General features: G+C 32.2%; 1 protein-coding gene and 1 long non-coding RNA gene across 3 annotated transcripts; both read left to right on the top strand.

The window, feature by feature from the left end:
* Positions 1-866: 866 nt before the first annotated feature.
* On the top strand, positions 867-1,956 carry LOC128132986 (uncharacterized). The gene is made up of 4 exons (XR_008231178.1): positions 867-931; positions 1,142-1,223; positions 1,592-1,762; positions 1,870-1,956. It is a non-coding gene; the product is annotated as an uncharacterized LOC128132986 (long non-coding RNA).
* A 231-nt stretch (positions 1,957-2,187) lies between these two features.
* On the top strand, positions 2,188-4,297 carry LOC128132987 (uncharacterized). Of its 2 annotated transcripts, XR_008231179.1 has the most exons (7): positions 2,188-2,265; positions 2,411-2,484; positions 2,584-2,655; positions 2,769-2,904; positions 2,972-3,313; positions 3,485-3,575; positions 3,796-4,297. XR_008231179.1 is itself a non-coding variant. In XM_052770009.1 (4 exons), exons 2-4 carry the CDS (start codon positions 3,263-3,265, stop codon positions 3,954-3,956), a joined length of 303 nt encoding a protein of 100 aa, XP_052625969.1. In that variant the 5' UTR covers positions 2,317-2,904; positions 2,972-3,262; the 3' UTR covers positions 3,957-4,297. The 2 variants fall into 2 exon arrangements, 1 of the variants encoding a protein (XP_052625969.1); XM_052770009.1 differs by lacking the exon at positions 2,188-2,265 and having other exon boundaries at positions 2,317-2,904.
* Positions 4,298-15,537: the final 11,240 nt, after the last annotated feature.

A 15,537-nucleotide genomic window follows, 5' to 3' on the forward strand; every position in this document is an offset into this window, starting at 1 on the left:
TGCCCCATAATTTCTCTGTAATACTTTTTTTTTTCTTTCGTATGGTTTAAATTAGTTTAAGATTTAAATACTTTTTGACTTGTTTTTATTTCTTTATATGATACCATTTTATATTGCATAAACTCATAAAAAGAATAGTATGTAAAACAGAAAATAAAATATGAAAAATGCATGGTTTTTTGTTAAAGACTATCCGGCCCGGTTCCCAGTTTTGGGCCGGTTCCAACGACCGGTTCTTACCGGGTCCCGGTTCCAAAAATTGACGAAATTATAGTATCAGTCCCGGCCCGACCGGTTCTGGTTCCGGTTTCTGCCGGTTCCCCGGTCCATATGCTCATCCCTAATTGTGGGTTTTGATAAAAATGATGAAGTTGCAACAAGAAAAGCTTCAAAGTATATCCCCCATGGTGATTATCTGAAGCACCTAAAATCTGGTGGACTTAAAGGAAAGAGGTTAGAGATAGTGAGGGCTTATTCTGATTTCGGATTTGGTAATGACACTGAAATTTTCAATAAGTACAAGAAACATTTCATGATATTAAGGTATGCATTTTAAGTTTTTAACATCTGGAGTGTTCTTTAATTCTTAAATCTAACATTCTTACTTTTGCAATTTGTGTAAAACAAGACAAAGTGGTGCTACTTTGATAGACAATCATGAAGTTACGAACTACAATGATAGCAAGAGGCTGAAAGGGGCAAAATAGGAACAACCCAAAAGTTTAGAAAATACAGGAAGAAAATTACAAGGAATTAAATTAGATTACAAAAAGTAAATACAAAAAATATATTTATTAAAATGTTTATGGATCTTGATTTCAGCTACCAGTGATGCTTATGAGTCTTTTTCCACGTATTTGTCACAGAAAATTCTCCTATGGATGCCCTGCACCTTCTTTATACTACTTAAAGCCTTTAGAATTCTTTCCTTGTAAGCATTCTAAGCGTAATTTCAAGTTCCTTCCTCATTTACCTATTTCTTCTTACTTCGTTTGCTTCACTTAATTATTAATCATTTATTTTAGTAAGCATGTTTACTTCTTTCTCCAACCATTTTCCTCATTATTTCTTAATTTTCCCATTCTGCCCTTGTTGTGTTCTGAAACATATTCTGTTTGTGTGCTAACATAACAATTAACAGGTACACTGCATTTTTTGAGCTATTACCACTTCTGGCAGTGGGCACAACTCCATTGTTGAAGGTTGATAATATATTTTTAAAGGTTTGTGGCTTTCTTTATTGGGCTAAATGCAAGAAATATATCATATTATTCTCATTTCTTTATATTACAGGTGCTACACATTAATTTTTTTTCTTATAAAGACATTGTACTTTAAAAAACATACTCAGTTATAAAAGTGAAAACTGCTTTATATTTTTTAAAGTACAAAGAAATGAAATTAGGATGCTGTAATAAAAAAACAAAAATTAGATTTCATTGCTATTTCTTGCATTTGACTCTTTTATTTAGCTTTACATAAGAAAATATGAACTTTTTGTCAAATGACAGATCATCTGAACTTTTTAATTCCTTGTGTTAAGATTATCTTGAACTTTTTATATAACTTTTTTTCTAAATGTCATGTGCAGTGATACGAGGGTGATTTATCTGAGTTGGAGTTGTACTTTGTTATTGTTAATAATGAATTTGGTGAGCAAACATTAGAAGAGCTGATTCCAGGTGGCAAGAATATACGAGTTGTGAATGATAATGTCATCACATTTATTCATCTTGTTGCCAATCATCGCCTCAATACTCAGGTTTTATGTCTTTCCTTAACTTTCAATGATGAAACTGAGGGTATTTTTGTCATTCCTTATTGTGCATAAAGGAGTTTGTTGTAATATTATGCATCATCTGTTTTCAGATTCGTCTACAAAGCTCTCATTTCTTAAGGGGATTTCAACAGCTTATATAGAAAGATTAGATTGACATGATTAATGAAAATGAACTCCAGGTTTTCAGATCCTTCCTTTAGTGTAGCATCAATCAAGCATTCAGTTTAAATCTGTTATTCCCTCTTTTAGTGTAATATCATAATCTTGCTTTTAAGTATATATATATATATATATATATATATATATATATATATATATATATATATATATATATATATATATATATATATATATATATATATATATATATATATATATATATATATATATATATGTTTTTGCAGCTTCTCATATCAAGTTCTGTTGATGGATTTGATGTAGATGACTTAAGGTCTAACACAAATTATGCTGGTGGCTATCATCGTGTAAGTTCAAAATTTTATTTTATTTTTTTATTTTTTTAAACAAGGATGAAATTGTATTTTTTGTTCATCTAATATGTCTAACTCACTAGTATTGTTATCTTGCTACTGAGCTACATATACATGGTAATGGAGTTCTTCTTTATAGGAGCATTATGTCATTGACATGTTTTAGGAGATTCTCAAGAGCTTCTCATTGGAAAATCAACACAAGTTTTTGAAGTAAGTTTGGATTCTTTGACATATTAATCTTTTTTTATACTATATTGCTTATAAGTTAAAAATTTTAGCTTGCTTTTAATTTTATAATATTTCTTCCAGGTTTATGACTGGATGTTCAAGAGGACCATTGCTAGGATTCAAGTATTTGGAACCTTTATTCTATATACATCGGTATGATGCTTTACTCTGCCACCACCCTCTGCTTCCTAAACACGGTTGCAATCGCATACACAACCACAGTTGCACTACCCTTTAGTTCAATTGTTGTGATTGTTTTGATATAGAGTTTGGTGACATCACCTTTACTGATTCTCGGGGGTATTGCTGGAAAAAACAGCAAAGCTGCATTCCAAGCTATTGTTCGCACCACAAATGAAATGAGCTGATTCCAGAAGCCCTTTGCAGCGTTTTGATTCTGATGTAATTTTTTTACTTGTGGAATGATTGATTCAACTTTTTCTTAATTGTTTTATTATTGGTGTTTTAGATGTGTCCAGCTCAAGCTATTACTATTGAAGCTGAGGAGAGAGAAGATGGGAGTTGTAGAACGAGGTTAAACCACACACACACTCTCTATCTATCTATCTTTCTCTTATTGAGTGAATCATATTGTAGGTATGATATTGACATGGCAAAGTGTATCTACTGTGGATTTTGCCAAGAAGCATTCCCTATTGATGCCATTGTTGAAAGGCCCAACTTTGAATTAACTTTCCCTCACATAAGTTTGGCTATACAAAGGTCTATCATTTAGTAATAGAGGCACAAGTAACAGAATATGGAATTAAGAATCATATTGCGGAAGCAAGTGAAGCATTGTCTGAAAGTTGTATGTATTATCTGATTTTTGACTTAATCCTTTGAATCAACTAAAAGTCCAAATCAATTGACAAATTTATCAAAACTAACCACATCATAGACTTTTCTGTTTATTTATCTATATCATGAGTGCATGTGGTTGTTTGTTGATTGGGAGATTTGTATTGAAATGGTTTTTTAGGTCAAGCCGAAATATGATGAGAAGGATAAGGGGCGTCCTCGAATGAATGAACAAATATCTGCTCAGTATGTTAGAATTTTGACAGTTGAAGGTATGTCTACTACTTATTCATGTACTTCATACAACTTTCAGAAAGATTCTCTCCCTCATTTACCGTACATTTCATTTGATGCCTACTACTGCACTTTTAATATAAGGGTAAAAAAAGGTTTATAAATCTCTTGTAGAGTTGTATTTTATGAGGAAAGATTCAAGAATGAAGAAAAGTAAGTAATCTTATGATATTGTGATTGTCCCTTTTTCTGGATCAGGTTTAATTTGGATTTCAAGCTCACCAGCATCTCCAAGTAATGAGGGATCCGTTACACTTAAGAATATCAGCTTATCAAGAGCATCACTTGCATTACTAAACGAAGGTTTCTTGTTAGAACTTTTGTTTTTAAAAACGATAAAAGATGGAAATCAAGCATGAAACATGTAGACTGTAGAGATGTTTTTACATGTAAATTTATATATTGTAAGAAATAGAATTGTAAGACATTAAATTTTATGAAATGGATTATATTTTTTGTATATGATATTTTATTTTATATTGTGAGGCATTAAATGCAAATTTAATTTGAAAATTAGTAAATCTATAAAAAATAATTTTTTTTTAACATTTAAAATTATGATACGCAAACATGCATGTCATCTTCATTTATGACATGGCCTTTCTTGACAGGGGCTTCCTTGATACGCATTGCGTGTCATAAACACGCGCGTCGTAAGGTTACGACACGCAAATGCGTGTCGTCTTCCTTTATGACAGGGCCTTCCTTGATACGCATTGCGTGTCGTAACCGCGCGTCGTAAATGCGCGTCGTAGATGCGCGTCGTCTATAGACGACGCGCAAAAGCGCGTCGTCTCTCTTTATGACAGGGCCCTCCTTGACACGCATTTGCGCGTCATCTGAGCGTTTTACGACGCGCAATGAGCGTCGTAAAAGGCCTTTTTTCTAGTAGTGAGATTAAGTAAGTTTCATCATCCTCGTGTATTCGTGGGGCCGAGCCACACATCAAACCTCTGAAATATGTTGTGAGTTTGAGGTGTCGAGATTTTGGTGGGGAGGGATTACAAACCCAAACCCTAACCGTATGTGTTTGAGTATATGTAAAGCTATTATTGTTTTATTTAAGTGTGTGACAAACCGGAATTTTCATTTGTTCAAACTTTAAAGTCAAGCACTTAAATTAAAAGTCAATTACATTCCTAATAATTGTTAGCCAATTTAAAGTTCGTTTGAGTGTTTTTAGTATTTATTCTTCAAACGAACGAATGAAAGGAAGTACCGTCCCGAGTCTTGGAGTTGCAAAACCGCACATACCACCTTAATAAGGAGTTCACGGCCAAACTTTTAGAGTTTGGGTCGTAAACTCCCTAGTGGCCGTGAACTCATGCCTTAGGCATGAGTTTACTCCCCAAACTCCTCACTTTTCACTTCCATTCTCAAGAACACCCTCTATTCTCTCTCAACTATCATCCCGTCTTTCACCCGATCTCCCGAAAATGTAAGTGTTTCTCGACTTGATTTGTTGTTATAACATAACACCTAGTGTTTATACATCATTTCATCCATTCAATTTTGTGTTTTACTTAGATCTTCAAAACACCAAGAACACCAAGAACACACACTAGTGTTCTTGGACCTTAAACACCAAATTAAGCTTCTATCTTGTAAGTACAATTTCCCTAGCTTCTTCGGCGCTTAATATGAACTTGATAACACTTGAAAATCATCAAATAACACAAGAACAAAGGAGTTTACGGCCAAGGATGCTCTTGGGCCGTAAACCCCTTTTTAAGTGGTAAAATGGACATTAGTCCCTTCCTAAGCCTTGGATGCCAACCTTGAACGTTCCTAGAAGTGTTTAAGACCTTAAACAACAATCAAAACATGTACCTAAGAGAGTTTACAACCGTGAACACATAAGAATATGGTCATTTGGCCGTAAACTCCACAAGGTGGTCTTATTATGCCCCTAATGCTTTCCGTAAGGCTTGGACTTGATCATTTGATGCCCAATCATGACTTGTAAGACCTCAAAACACAATTTGGAACTTAGTACCATGATTTTACGGCCCTAAAATCATGGGGAAATGGTCATGGGCCGTAAACTCCATAAAGGGGTGGTTCATGGGCCATAAACTCCAATGCCATGTCATACAACCCTTAGGTGCAACCCTTTAGTACCTGTAGCACTTGAATCAAAGTGTTTCCATGACCTAGGGTGTCTTAACTTGATTAATTAGTTATTAATTGACTAATTATATTACATATATGTTTATTATATGATAACTAGGACCATTGCGTGTGTTCAAGTCCTCACTTGACACCTAGCACCTTGTCCGACACTTCCGAACAAACCACTCACTACGGGTGAGTTCATACCCCTTAATTAACCTTTTAAATGTTTATAAATGCTTTATAGGGGAGGGGGAATACAAGTTGAATCATGTTTAGTTATTATATCAATCACATGTGATTAATAACTAGCCTGCAAATGGATTTACTGTATGTTAACTGTTTTACCAAACAGATTTCTTCAAATGACTTTCTTAAACGTTTTTATATGTTTAAAACTCTTTATTAAACTGTCTTACATACTGTATGTTTCCTGTTAAACTCTTTTACAACTGAGTTTCAAACAAAGGTCTTCCTTATACTTAAACTGTCTTAAACAAAATATTTTCAAAGGTTTTACAAAACTTCTTTTATACTTTTATATTATCAAACGCATGCCCATATATGTATAGTTATATAAGTAATGTTTAAAGAACTTAGGAAGGCTTATTCACTTTATTTCATTTTCCTCGTTGGGATGTGGCTTTAGGGTATCGGTTAGTCGTCTGAATGTCATCTAAATATTAGTTATATACCATGTATACATATATAGACATAAAAGTTTCCTCAGTCAGTTCAATACCTTTGGGTAGCAAATGCATACTTTCGGTTATACACGTACATTATTAGTAACTATTATAGGTATAGTTAGGAGATACTACTTACCATTCCAAGTACAAGGAATCACACAAGAGTCAGTTCATTCATGAGTCTATACTAGTACATTACATGTTACATGAGTACGTTTACATAGATACCCTTATATGGATACTTTTACATGGATACTGTTACGTAGATACTATATGTTGAGATACTATTACATATTATATGTGTAGATACTATTATATATAATTCTCCTTCTTACCTTTATTTTGTGATACATTCACATAATCGATGAGATAGATTGGACTTAATATCCTAGTACCAAAGGATACTTTAAGGGACTAACCATTCCTACACCCAGCTGTTAGCCACAGAGGTAAATGCACACCTACGGATGTCTAAGGTTGATACCATTATAGGTATACTTTAAGGGACTAACTATTCCTACACCCAGCTGTTAGCTACAGAGGTAAATGTACGTATACCGATGTCTACAATTAATACTATTAGTTATCCTATTACAAAAGGATAATACTTAAGTTATTTATATTATTACCTTTATCTTGTGACACATTCACATAACCGATGAGGTAAATTATATTTGAGTATCCTAGTACCAAAGGATACAATTTCTTATATTAATAATAATAGTTGTACAGACGGGTCTTGGTAGAAGGCTACTTTCAAAACAGTCAGAACAGTCGGGTCTTGGTAGAAGGCTACTTTCAAAACAGTCGGGTCTTGGTAGAAGACTACTTTTTATACTAGTAGAAATCATAGGGATTTTCTAGGGTTTTCAAACGCTATTCGACTACTTACAAACATTTTCATACTTATACAAACTTCTCTCCAAATGTTTACAAGTCTTTACATTCCAGTTTTACAAATCAAAGACACATTAATACTTATGAATTCACCACCTTTTTGGCTGATACTCGCTTTCAAAATAACTTGTATTCTCAGGTCACAAATAGACAGGTACGACGACTAGGTTTTGTGAAGACGGAGCAGTCAAGACTCCTCTTTTATTTTGATTATTCATTATGTTGTCTTATACTATGAAAGAACACACTTGTAATTAAAATTATACTATTAATGAAATGGATGATGTTGTTGCTTATTTACCACTTTACATTGTTGTGATACATTACATGACGTCCTCTGCCCCAGAACGTTTCCGTCGTTCTCGGTTTTGGGGTGTGACAAAGTGTTTGTTACTATTTTGTAAAATTCATATAAAATCATAGACAAATATTTCGTTTGAGGTGAGGTTAGACCCATTGGAAAAGTAAGAATGTCCATTTCCCTTCATATTTAGACATCGTAATTAGATTCCAATCCTTACACGTTTTTGGTCCAAATCTATTAAAATAAAAATACTGAATTATACAGCTTGCAACTGCTACCTTATAAAATTTGTATAAAATCACAGAAAAATCATAAAAATGAGAGGTCACTGGTGTTGTAAAGATAAGAGGGAATACTTCATTTTATCTTTTGGAGTTAATGTATAATTTCGAACTTAAAAAGGTCGAAGTTCTTAACACATTCTTAAACGTATAATACACAATCTCAATATAATGTTGAAAACGATCAGAGTTCATTCCACGTCTTGAGTAATGACATAGAATTCTCAAATTTATTGCCAAACCTTCTACTACGTTAACCTCCCTATGATCTTGCAATAAATCCATCATCTATATATAACCCAAATTCATTGAAAACCAAACAGATTAAAACAATTTTAAATTTAAGCTATGTAATCGGGGACCAAGGACGAGCTATTATGATCTCATAATCAAGAAAACCTCTAGTTTAAAATAAAATAAAAAATGCATATTATAGTGTGTAACTAACTGACACTAGAAAATGAATAAAGTTTATTTAAGATTAAATCTATGAACATAAACAATATACATGTATAGTTGGACGATAATACCAAATCATCAAATCTATTTGACATTTACGGAATCATTCTCTAAGGTTGTTCAGTGTGGACTCTGGAAAGAGCTCGGCGACCTCGACGAACACCGGTTCGAGGCCTCGGCATGCCGAACTCGGCTCGGCAACTCGACGATGGTTTACCGATGAGAGAGAATGAAGCGTTGGTATTGTTATTTGTTTTACCCATTTATTACTCAAATTTATTTTTTCGAAAATTACATTCTTTCCAAAAAAACTCAATTTCAAAAATTTAACCGTTTTTTTTAATTTTAAATTTTAAACGCTCAATATTTAACTATAAATATCATCATCTTTATTCATTCTTCACCTCATTCAAATCTTTTTAATTCAATTCTCTTACCTTTCTTATTTGTCATGTTCTTCTAAACCTCATCACTAAAAATAACTCATGTTTGGTCTTTTGTAGAAGAGATGTTACTTGCTCGTTCATGGGTTGATGTAACAGAAGATTCAATCCATAATGACACCCCCTCCGACTACTTTTTGGAGGCGAGTCACCGACATATACAACCGCCAAGCCTCTGTTGTACCTCGACGTAAAGAAGAAAAGTATGCCAATTAGAGGCGAGCAAACACACTTGCAACTCGTTTTAACGTGTTTCGTAGGGTGGTGCATGAAGCCAAAATTGGTGAAAATGAAAATACTTTGTTATAGAATTCTCTTCAGCCTTATCGTGTTGAAAATAACAACGATTTTCGGTTTGTTGAGTTTTGGTAAATTGTTAGCCAATGCTGAAAATTTGTTCAAATTTGAACTTCTTGTCTTCTAATTTTTAGTGAGTTGTATGTTTAAGTCTCCAGTGTAATTGTTTTTGAATTTCTAGTGGTCTTGTGATATTTTTAATTTCTAGTCTTGTGTTTTTAAAATAAATACTATGTTTGTTTTATTATTTGTTGTATGTTTATTTTACTTTTTAATGAATCTTTAGGTTTTATAAAAATAATATGTTTGAAATTTTAAAATATAATTTTAAATAATTTTTGAAAAAAATGAATATGACAAAAATGACAACCCACGCCTTGCAAATGGCAAAAAACTAAGATAATGTTATAAATCCTAATTAGTGTTTAGGTGAACTGTGACAAATGTAGTACCACTCATACTAACCTAAACATGCTAATAAAACAACATAATTGTTAAAAGTCAACCTTAGACTACTTTCATTGATGACTAAAAGGCTGGCTGGTTGTCCGTTATAATTAAAAAGAAATTGAAAAACCACAAAAAACCCACTAATCTGTTTGGTCCACCAAACATGTAGTTGACATTTCTCTCTCTGCCACTTGTCTATTTCTCGATTTTTTTTTTTAATTTAGTTTTTTAATATATTTATTTTATCAATATTTAAATGATATATTTGTAAAATAAATAAATAAAATATTCTAAAATATATAGAAAACAATTATCTACAAAATGATATCACTATTGATATATTTTTTGATAGATTTTTATATCTTTTTATATAAAATGTTAGATTGGGTTTGGTTGGATAAAGTTGTTAATGAGTATAAAAATTTAAAGTTAATTAGTTGTATACGTGGAAGAAAAAGAAATTAATATTTTAATTAATAGTTAGATTGGATTTGGTTGCAAATAAAAATAGTCTTATTACATTACATTACATGCTAGTTCATATAAACTACACTTGGATATGTAAGAATTCTAGACATACAGGACATTTATGGTAATAGTGATTAAAAAGTAAATTTGGATGTTGATGTTAAAGGGCCAAAAGGCCCAGGACATTTATGGTAATAGTGATTAAAAAGTACACTTGGAAGTTGATGTTAAAGGGCCAAAAGGCCCAAAACAGTTAGCACTTTGGTAAGTATTTCTTAGGAATAAAATTACCCTGCTCACAAAATTAGACTAGAGCTAGAAGATGATTAGAAGCTCAAAATCCTCAAGATTAGCATGTAATTCCAAGATTTTAATGAAGATTCAAGATCAGTTCGACGAATTTGAAAAAGTACAAAAAGAAAATATTGACTCTAAAATCATATCACCTTTAAGTCATTTCACCAAACACGACATACTCAACCTTTGTACAAAAACTTGAAGCAGATAAAAAAAAATTATACATAATACAATTGCATACAGATTCAGATACAAATAGTAGGTTTAATTTCAGCTGAGTTTTTTTTTTTTTTTTTTTTTCGAGAAAACAAGCTTAGAGAAGGAGAGCGAAAGAGGGGAGCAAACGTGAGACAACGAGATCCATATGAAGCTGTGGAAGAGATCAATAGTTGAGAAAACATGAGACGACGAGAAAAAAATATTAAGCTATGGAGTAGATCGATAACTGTTGTGGACGAGATCAATTCGAAGCTACAATGGAGCCAGGGAAACGGCGAATGGTGTAGATGTGCGACACTGAGACACAGACATGGACAGTTTATCTTGTTGGGCTAACAAATATATTTGCAGATATGGACTAATAACGTGGGTGGAAATTTGGACCAGATATTGATTTGATGGGGTGAGGAGTGGGCATATGTGTATTGTAGAAAAAAACCTAAAGTTGAAAAATTATGAAAAAACAATATTTATTGGTTTTAATTTTCTTTTTTTTTTCTTTTTTCTTTTTTTTTTTTTTTTTTTTTTTTTAATCTTTAGAAGATAGGCAAATCATGGTGTAGAATAACATGTTCTACAACAGTTTTGGCAGAGATGGTAACACTAATATACCATATCATTTTTTTTTCTTTTTGGAACAACAAAACGTGTTACTAATAAAAAAAACCTAGGTAGAGGTTATTAAACATTTAAACTATATCATTCTAATAGTCTAGTCTTCTTTTTAAAAAAAAAATTAAAAAAAAAAATTGAACGGCCAAAATATTTATATTTCTAATAGTAGAACGTTCTACTAGGAAAGTCTCCAAAAAATTTGGGAAGCACTGCCACTTTATGTTTGTGGGGTTGATGACTTGATGCTCTATCAAAAAGATTTGTTCGCTCAAAACATGGGAGGGGTGTCAAATGCAGCTTGGCGTGTGCATTTGCCTCGACGGAGTAGCAAATGGATTTGATTGGTTGCCTCTTGACTAGAATTCAAACCTTTTTAGCCAATTTTTCTTTAAAAATCTTTCCTTTTTAATAAAAAATAGCCGTTTTTTACTAAAAAAATTCAAATTTTAGAATTTTATTCCAACCATTATAAATAAATACTTAAACATCAACATTTCACCACACATTTCACCACACAGAATACCATTTTTTCTCTCAAAAAACTTATCAATGCACCAAACACAATGTATTCACCTAGCCAAACAAAATCCCAAAAATAAAAAAAATATATTCAAACCTTCCATCACCAACTTGATATCGAACTTCACTCGACCAACTCATTCATTCACCTGCCAGTTACTATTATCCCACTATGGCTCCACAATTGTATCCACTTAATCAATACTCTTCTTAATTCCAATCTCAACCCATGCCATTTTACCAACCCCAACCCCAACCCCAAACTAATTTCACAACCCATACCCGATCCAAATCTCAAACTTGATCTGTTTGAGTCCATTGAAGAAACCCAATTCTTTCCCCATCCCAGCCTCAACCCCAACCCCAAACCCAAACTAATTTTCCACTAAACCACACCGCCTAGTCGATGAGTCTACTGATTCATCCGATGAAGGACATGTTCAAGAGCCCGAAGTTGGCCTAAAGGAAAAAAGCAAAGAAAAAGCAAAGGCAAAATGCCAAGGATGGACGAATAAAGAAGATATGGGATTGGGACAAGCATGACTAGATGTATCGGAGGATCCAGTGACGGGGGACGACCAAAATGGGCAAATGTTTAAATTTAGAGTTTTGAAAGGTTTGTGTGCCCGAATGAATAAGGAGTACCGCTCTACTAGTCAAATATACTTGAAATAGAGGGCCTCCAACAAAAGTTCAATGGTGTTTAATGGCATCTACATGAATGCGACCCGTAACCCGCACAACGGTGCAAATGAGGTGGATGTTCTAGCTAAAGTTTGTCAAATTTATAAGGAAAAAGCCAGTAAAACTTTTGCAAATGAGACGTTTTGGGGAGTTGTGAAGAACAAACCAAAATGGCTTGCTCTAAAAAGTGCTGATGATTTTACGGGTATATCCAAACGAACCAGAACTTCCGAGCCAACCCACAATCAATCTTCTGATGTGTATATCGTGATTGACCTCAACAACGAATATCCATATAAAGTTCCAATTCGTCATATGAGACAAGATAAAGTAAAAAGAAAACTAAAAGGTGCTCCAAGTTCATGAGTAAAGTGGATAAGATGAGAACGAAATTCGAGGGTTGGATCATGAAAAATATTTGGAAGTGAGAAAGAAAATAGAAAGGAACCGTGCGCTAAAGCTTTTTTTTCTTTAAAAGTGACTTGAAGTTGTCCGAAAGGATCGTCAGAATTTTGCAAACGCAAAGGCAGAGATTGCGAAACAATATTGATTACGATATGTAGTAGGATTTATGTCTTAAATCTAGTTTTAAATTATGTTTTAAGTTGAGTATTAAGTCATGCTTTAAGGTTTAGGTATTAAGTCATGCTTTTAGATATTAAGTCATGTTTTAATTTATTAAGTCGTATTTTAAGTTTTAGTTTATTCCAACTTTTTTTATTTAATATTAATGTTTGTGTTTTAAAAAAAATATATAATTTATTTAAGTTTGAAAAAGAAAATAAAAAAAATCAAAGAATGTTAGGAGTGCTACCATTAGTTATGAAATGTCAAAAAAAATGCTAGCAAGGGGGACGCAAAAAAAATGACATGTTAGCAAAAAAAAAAAATTGAAGTTGCAGTGTGTTAGAACTGTTACCACTTCCTTTATTATTAATGGAATTCCTCTATTCATATTTTTTTATGTAATACTTAATATGTTCGATGCTTACTTGGTTGCTACATCTTTGTCACTTATAACTTTCATATGTGTTTTTTTTCCTAGTGGGGACAGTGGAGGGCGTCCACCACTTCCAACTCATTTAACTCATTGTCATATAATCTTTTTTTTTTCTAATCTCTTTTCCATCTTTTTCAACCAACAACACATGAAAACCAAATTTTTTCCAACCCACTTAATTTTTAATTTTAAAACGAACAAAAACTAATAACGGTCATACAAAAATAATTTACAAAATATTAAAAACATATAAAACTAATTCACAAACTAATTTAAAAACATGTAAAAATGTTTTAGTACAAATTTAGAAGCATAATGTACAATTAATTATTGCATGGATTGAAAATGGTGGAATTAGGTTACGGAAGCTGCATATCAAACCCACTCCTCCTCCCTTCCCCCCTAAGAAAACTATGACTCCAAGCACCCTAAGGCTATCCGGATTGGGTTTACACTCACACGTGAGTTTCCTATGTGGCACACCAACTCACCGGTAAACACTGTCCCATGGATCGGTGGTCTGGCTGTGAAGTGGGTTGTGAAGACAGGCATTTTTATTGGTTCTTTAATATTCCCTTCACATTTTCTCTTATTCTCTCTCTTCCTTTTTGCCTCTTCACTACCACCAACCCACCAGTGAACACCATTTCCACAACCTGATGGGTTGGTTATGGAATGGTTAAATATTTACGTGACGCTGAGTTGACTTGTGGTTTGGCTGTGACCACTCCCCACAGCCTAAGTGGATGTAGATCATTTGGGTGTTCCATGTATTTGCTTTGTTTCCTTAACGACATTGTGTTTTGTTAGTTCTTTGCTAGTCTATTTTTAATTGTTAGTTGTATGACTATATATATATATATATATATATATATATATATATATATATATATATATATATATATATATATATATATATATATATATATCCGATAAAAATTTATTTTGATAGAAAGGTAAAAAGTTTTTTTTCTACATATTTTTTTGGCGAACAAAACAAACGAATAAATAAATGAATAAAAAATAACATGATTTACAAAAACAAATTCCCAAAAAAACATATAGATAATTCATTTTTACAATAAGTTCATATGGTTTAAGGTAAATAATTATATTTTTTAATTATATTTTTTATTCATTAACTCCTACAAATTAATATAACACCTCTAAATTACCTAATATTCTTATTTCTTTATTTATAATACTAAAATAATAATATAGTACCAATTTTAGAAAGAAAAAAATAGAAGTTGTTAAACATTATTTGTTATTTAAGTGTTAAAAGTATAAGACATATATTTGGCACACAATAACATTAAAACTAAATATCATAGTCTAAAATTGTGTTGGTTAGATAGATTTTTAAACATTGGCGTCCACTTATCATTAGTGGCAGAGTTAAAAATTTTGATACAATGATATAAATATTGTCAAGATTCAAGATATTAATGCAAAAAGATTCTTAATATTTAAAGACATAAATTTAAAAAAAAAAAAAAACATATAAATTAAACAAAAGTTACAACTGAATCATCCTAGTCGTCATGTCTTGAAATCGATCAATGATATCGTCATCAAGAACTTGTAGACAAATCATTCTCAATGAAAAGTGACTCAAAAATCATTTAAAACATGATCATTTATGTGATTCCGTAATTTATTCTTTCTACACTTGTTGTAGCAACCGGAAAAAATATATTTTATATAGTTTTTCTATCTCAATCATTAAAACATAGTACAATCTCTTTGTCTGGGGATACAATAATATAACACTTGTTTACAAATAATTATATATAAAACATGTTTTTGGAGATTATGTAGTACCCCACCGTCTCATGTAACTTCGTCACTGCTCATCATTCGACATAAAGCATGGAATAATGGAACCCACCTTGTTGAATTGCTTTGCATAACATCTTTAATCAGTATGGGATGAAGCACCCATAGCTAATTGCTTTTGCTATCAAGGGCTTGAAGGTTTTAGTTATTTTTGTTACCGGGCTTTTATAACTGAAATAATATATGTTGCACTAAACTCTTTGTGCCTATGGGGACATGTCAATGTTTCCACTTGCATACTAATAAGTGGTTCCATTCAAATTCCACAAAGAGCCGGGTTTAAATTGTATAAGTTTTGGCTAGCTATCTTGGTAAATAATACCGTTTACTCTTGAATATCTTATTATTTAAAGCCAAAAATCCAAAA

The sequence above is a fragment of the Lactuca sativa genome, chromosome 3 (assembly GCF_002870075.4).
Source record: "Lactuca sativa cultivar Salinas chromosome 3, Lsat_Salinas_v11, whole genome shotgun sequence".
NCBI lineage: Eukaryota > Viridiplantae > Streptophyta > Magnoliopsida > Asterales > Asteraceae > Lactuca > Lactuca sativa.

Coding starts and splice junctions, on each gene's coding strand:
- LOC128132987 (XM_052770009.1), top strand. CDS start 3,263: ATGGAATTAAGAATCATATTGCGGAAGCAAGTGAAGCATTGTCTGAAA. Junction 3,314..3,484: donor TGAAGCATTGTCTGAAAGTT/GTATGTATTATC, acceptor ATGGTTTTTTAG/GTCAAGCCGAAATATGATGA. Junction 3,576..3,795: donor TAGAATTTTGACAGTTGAAG/GTATGTCTACTA, acceptor TTTCTGGATCAG/GTTTAATTTGGATTTCAAGC.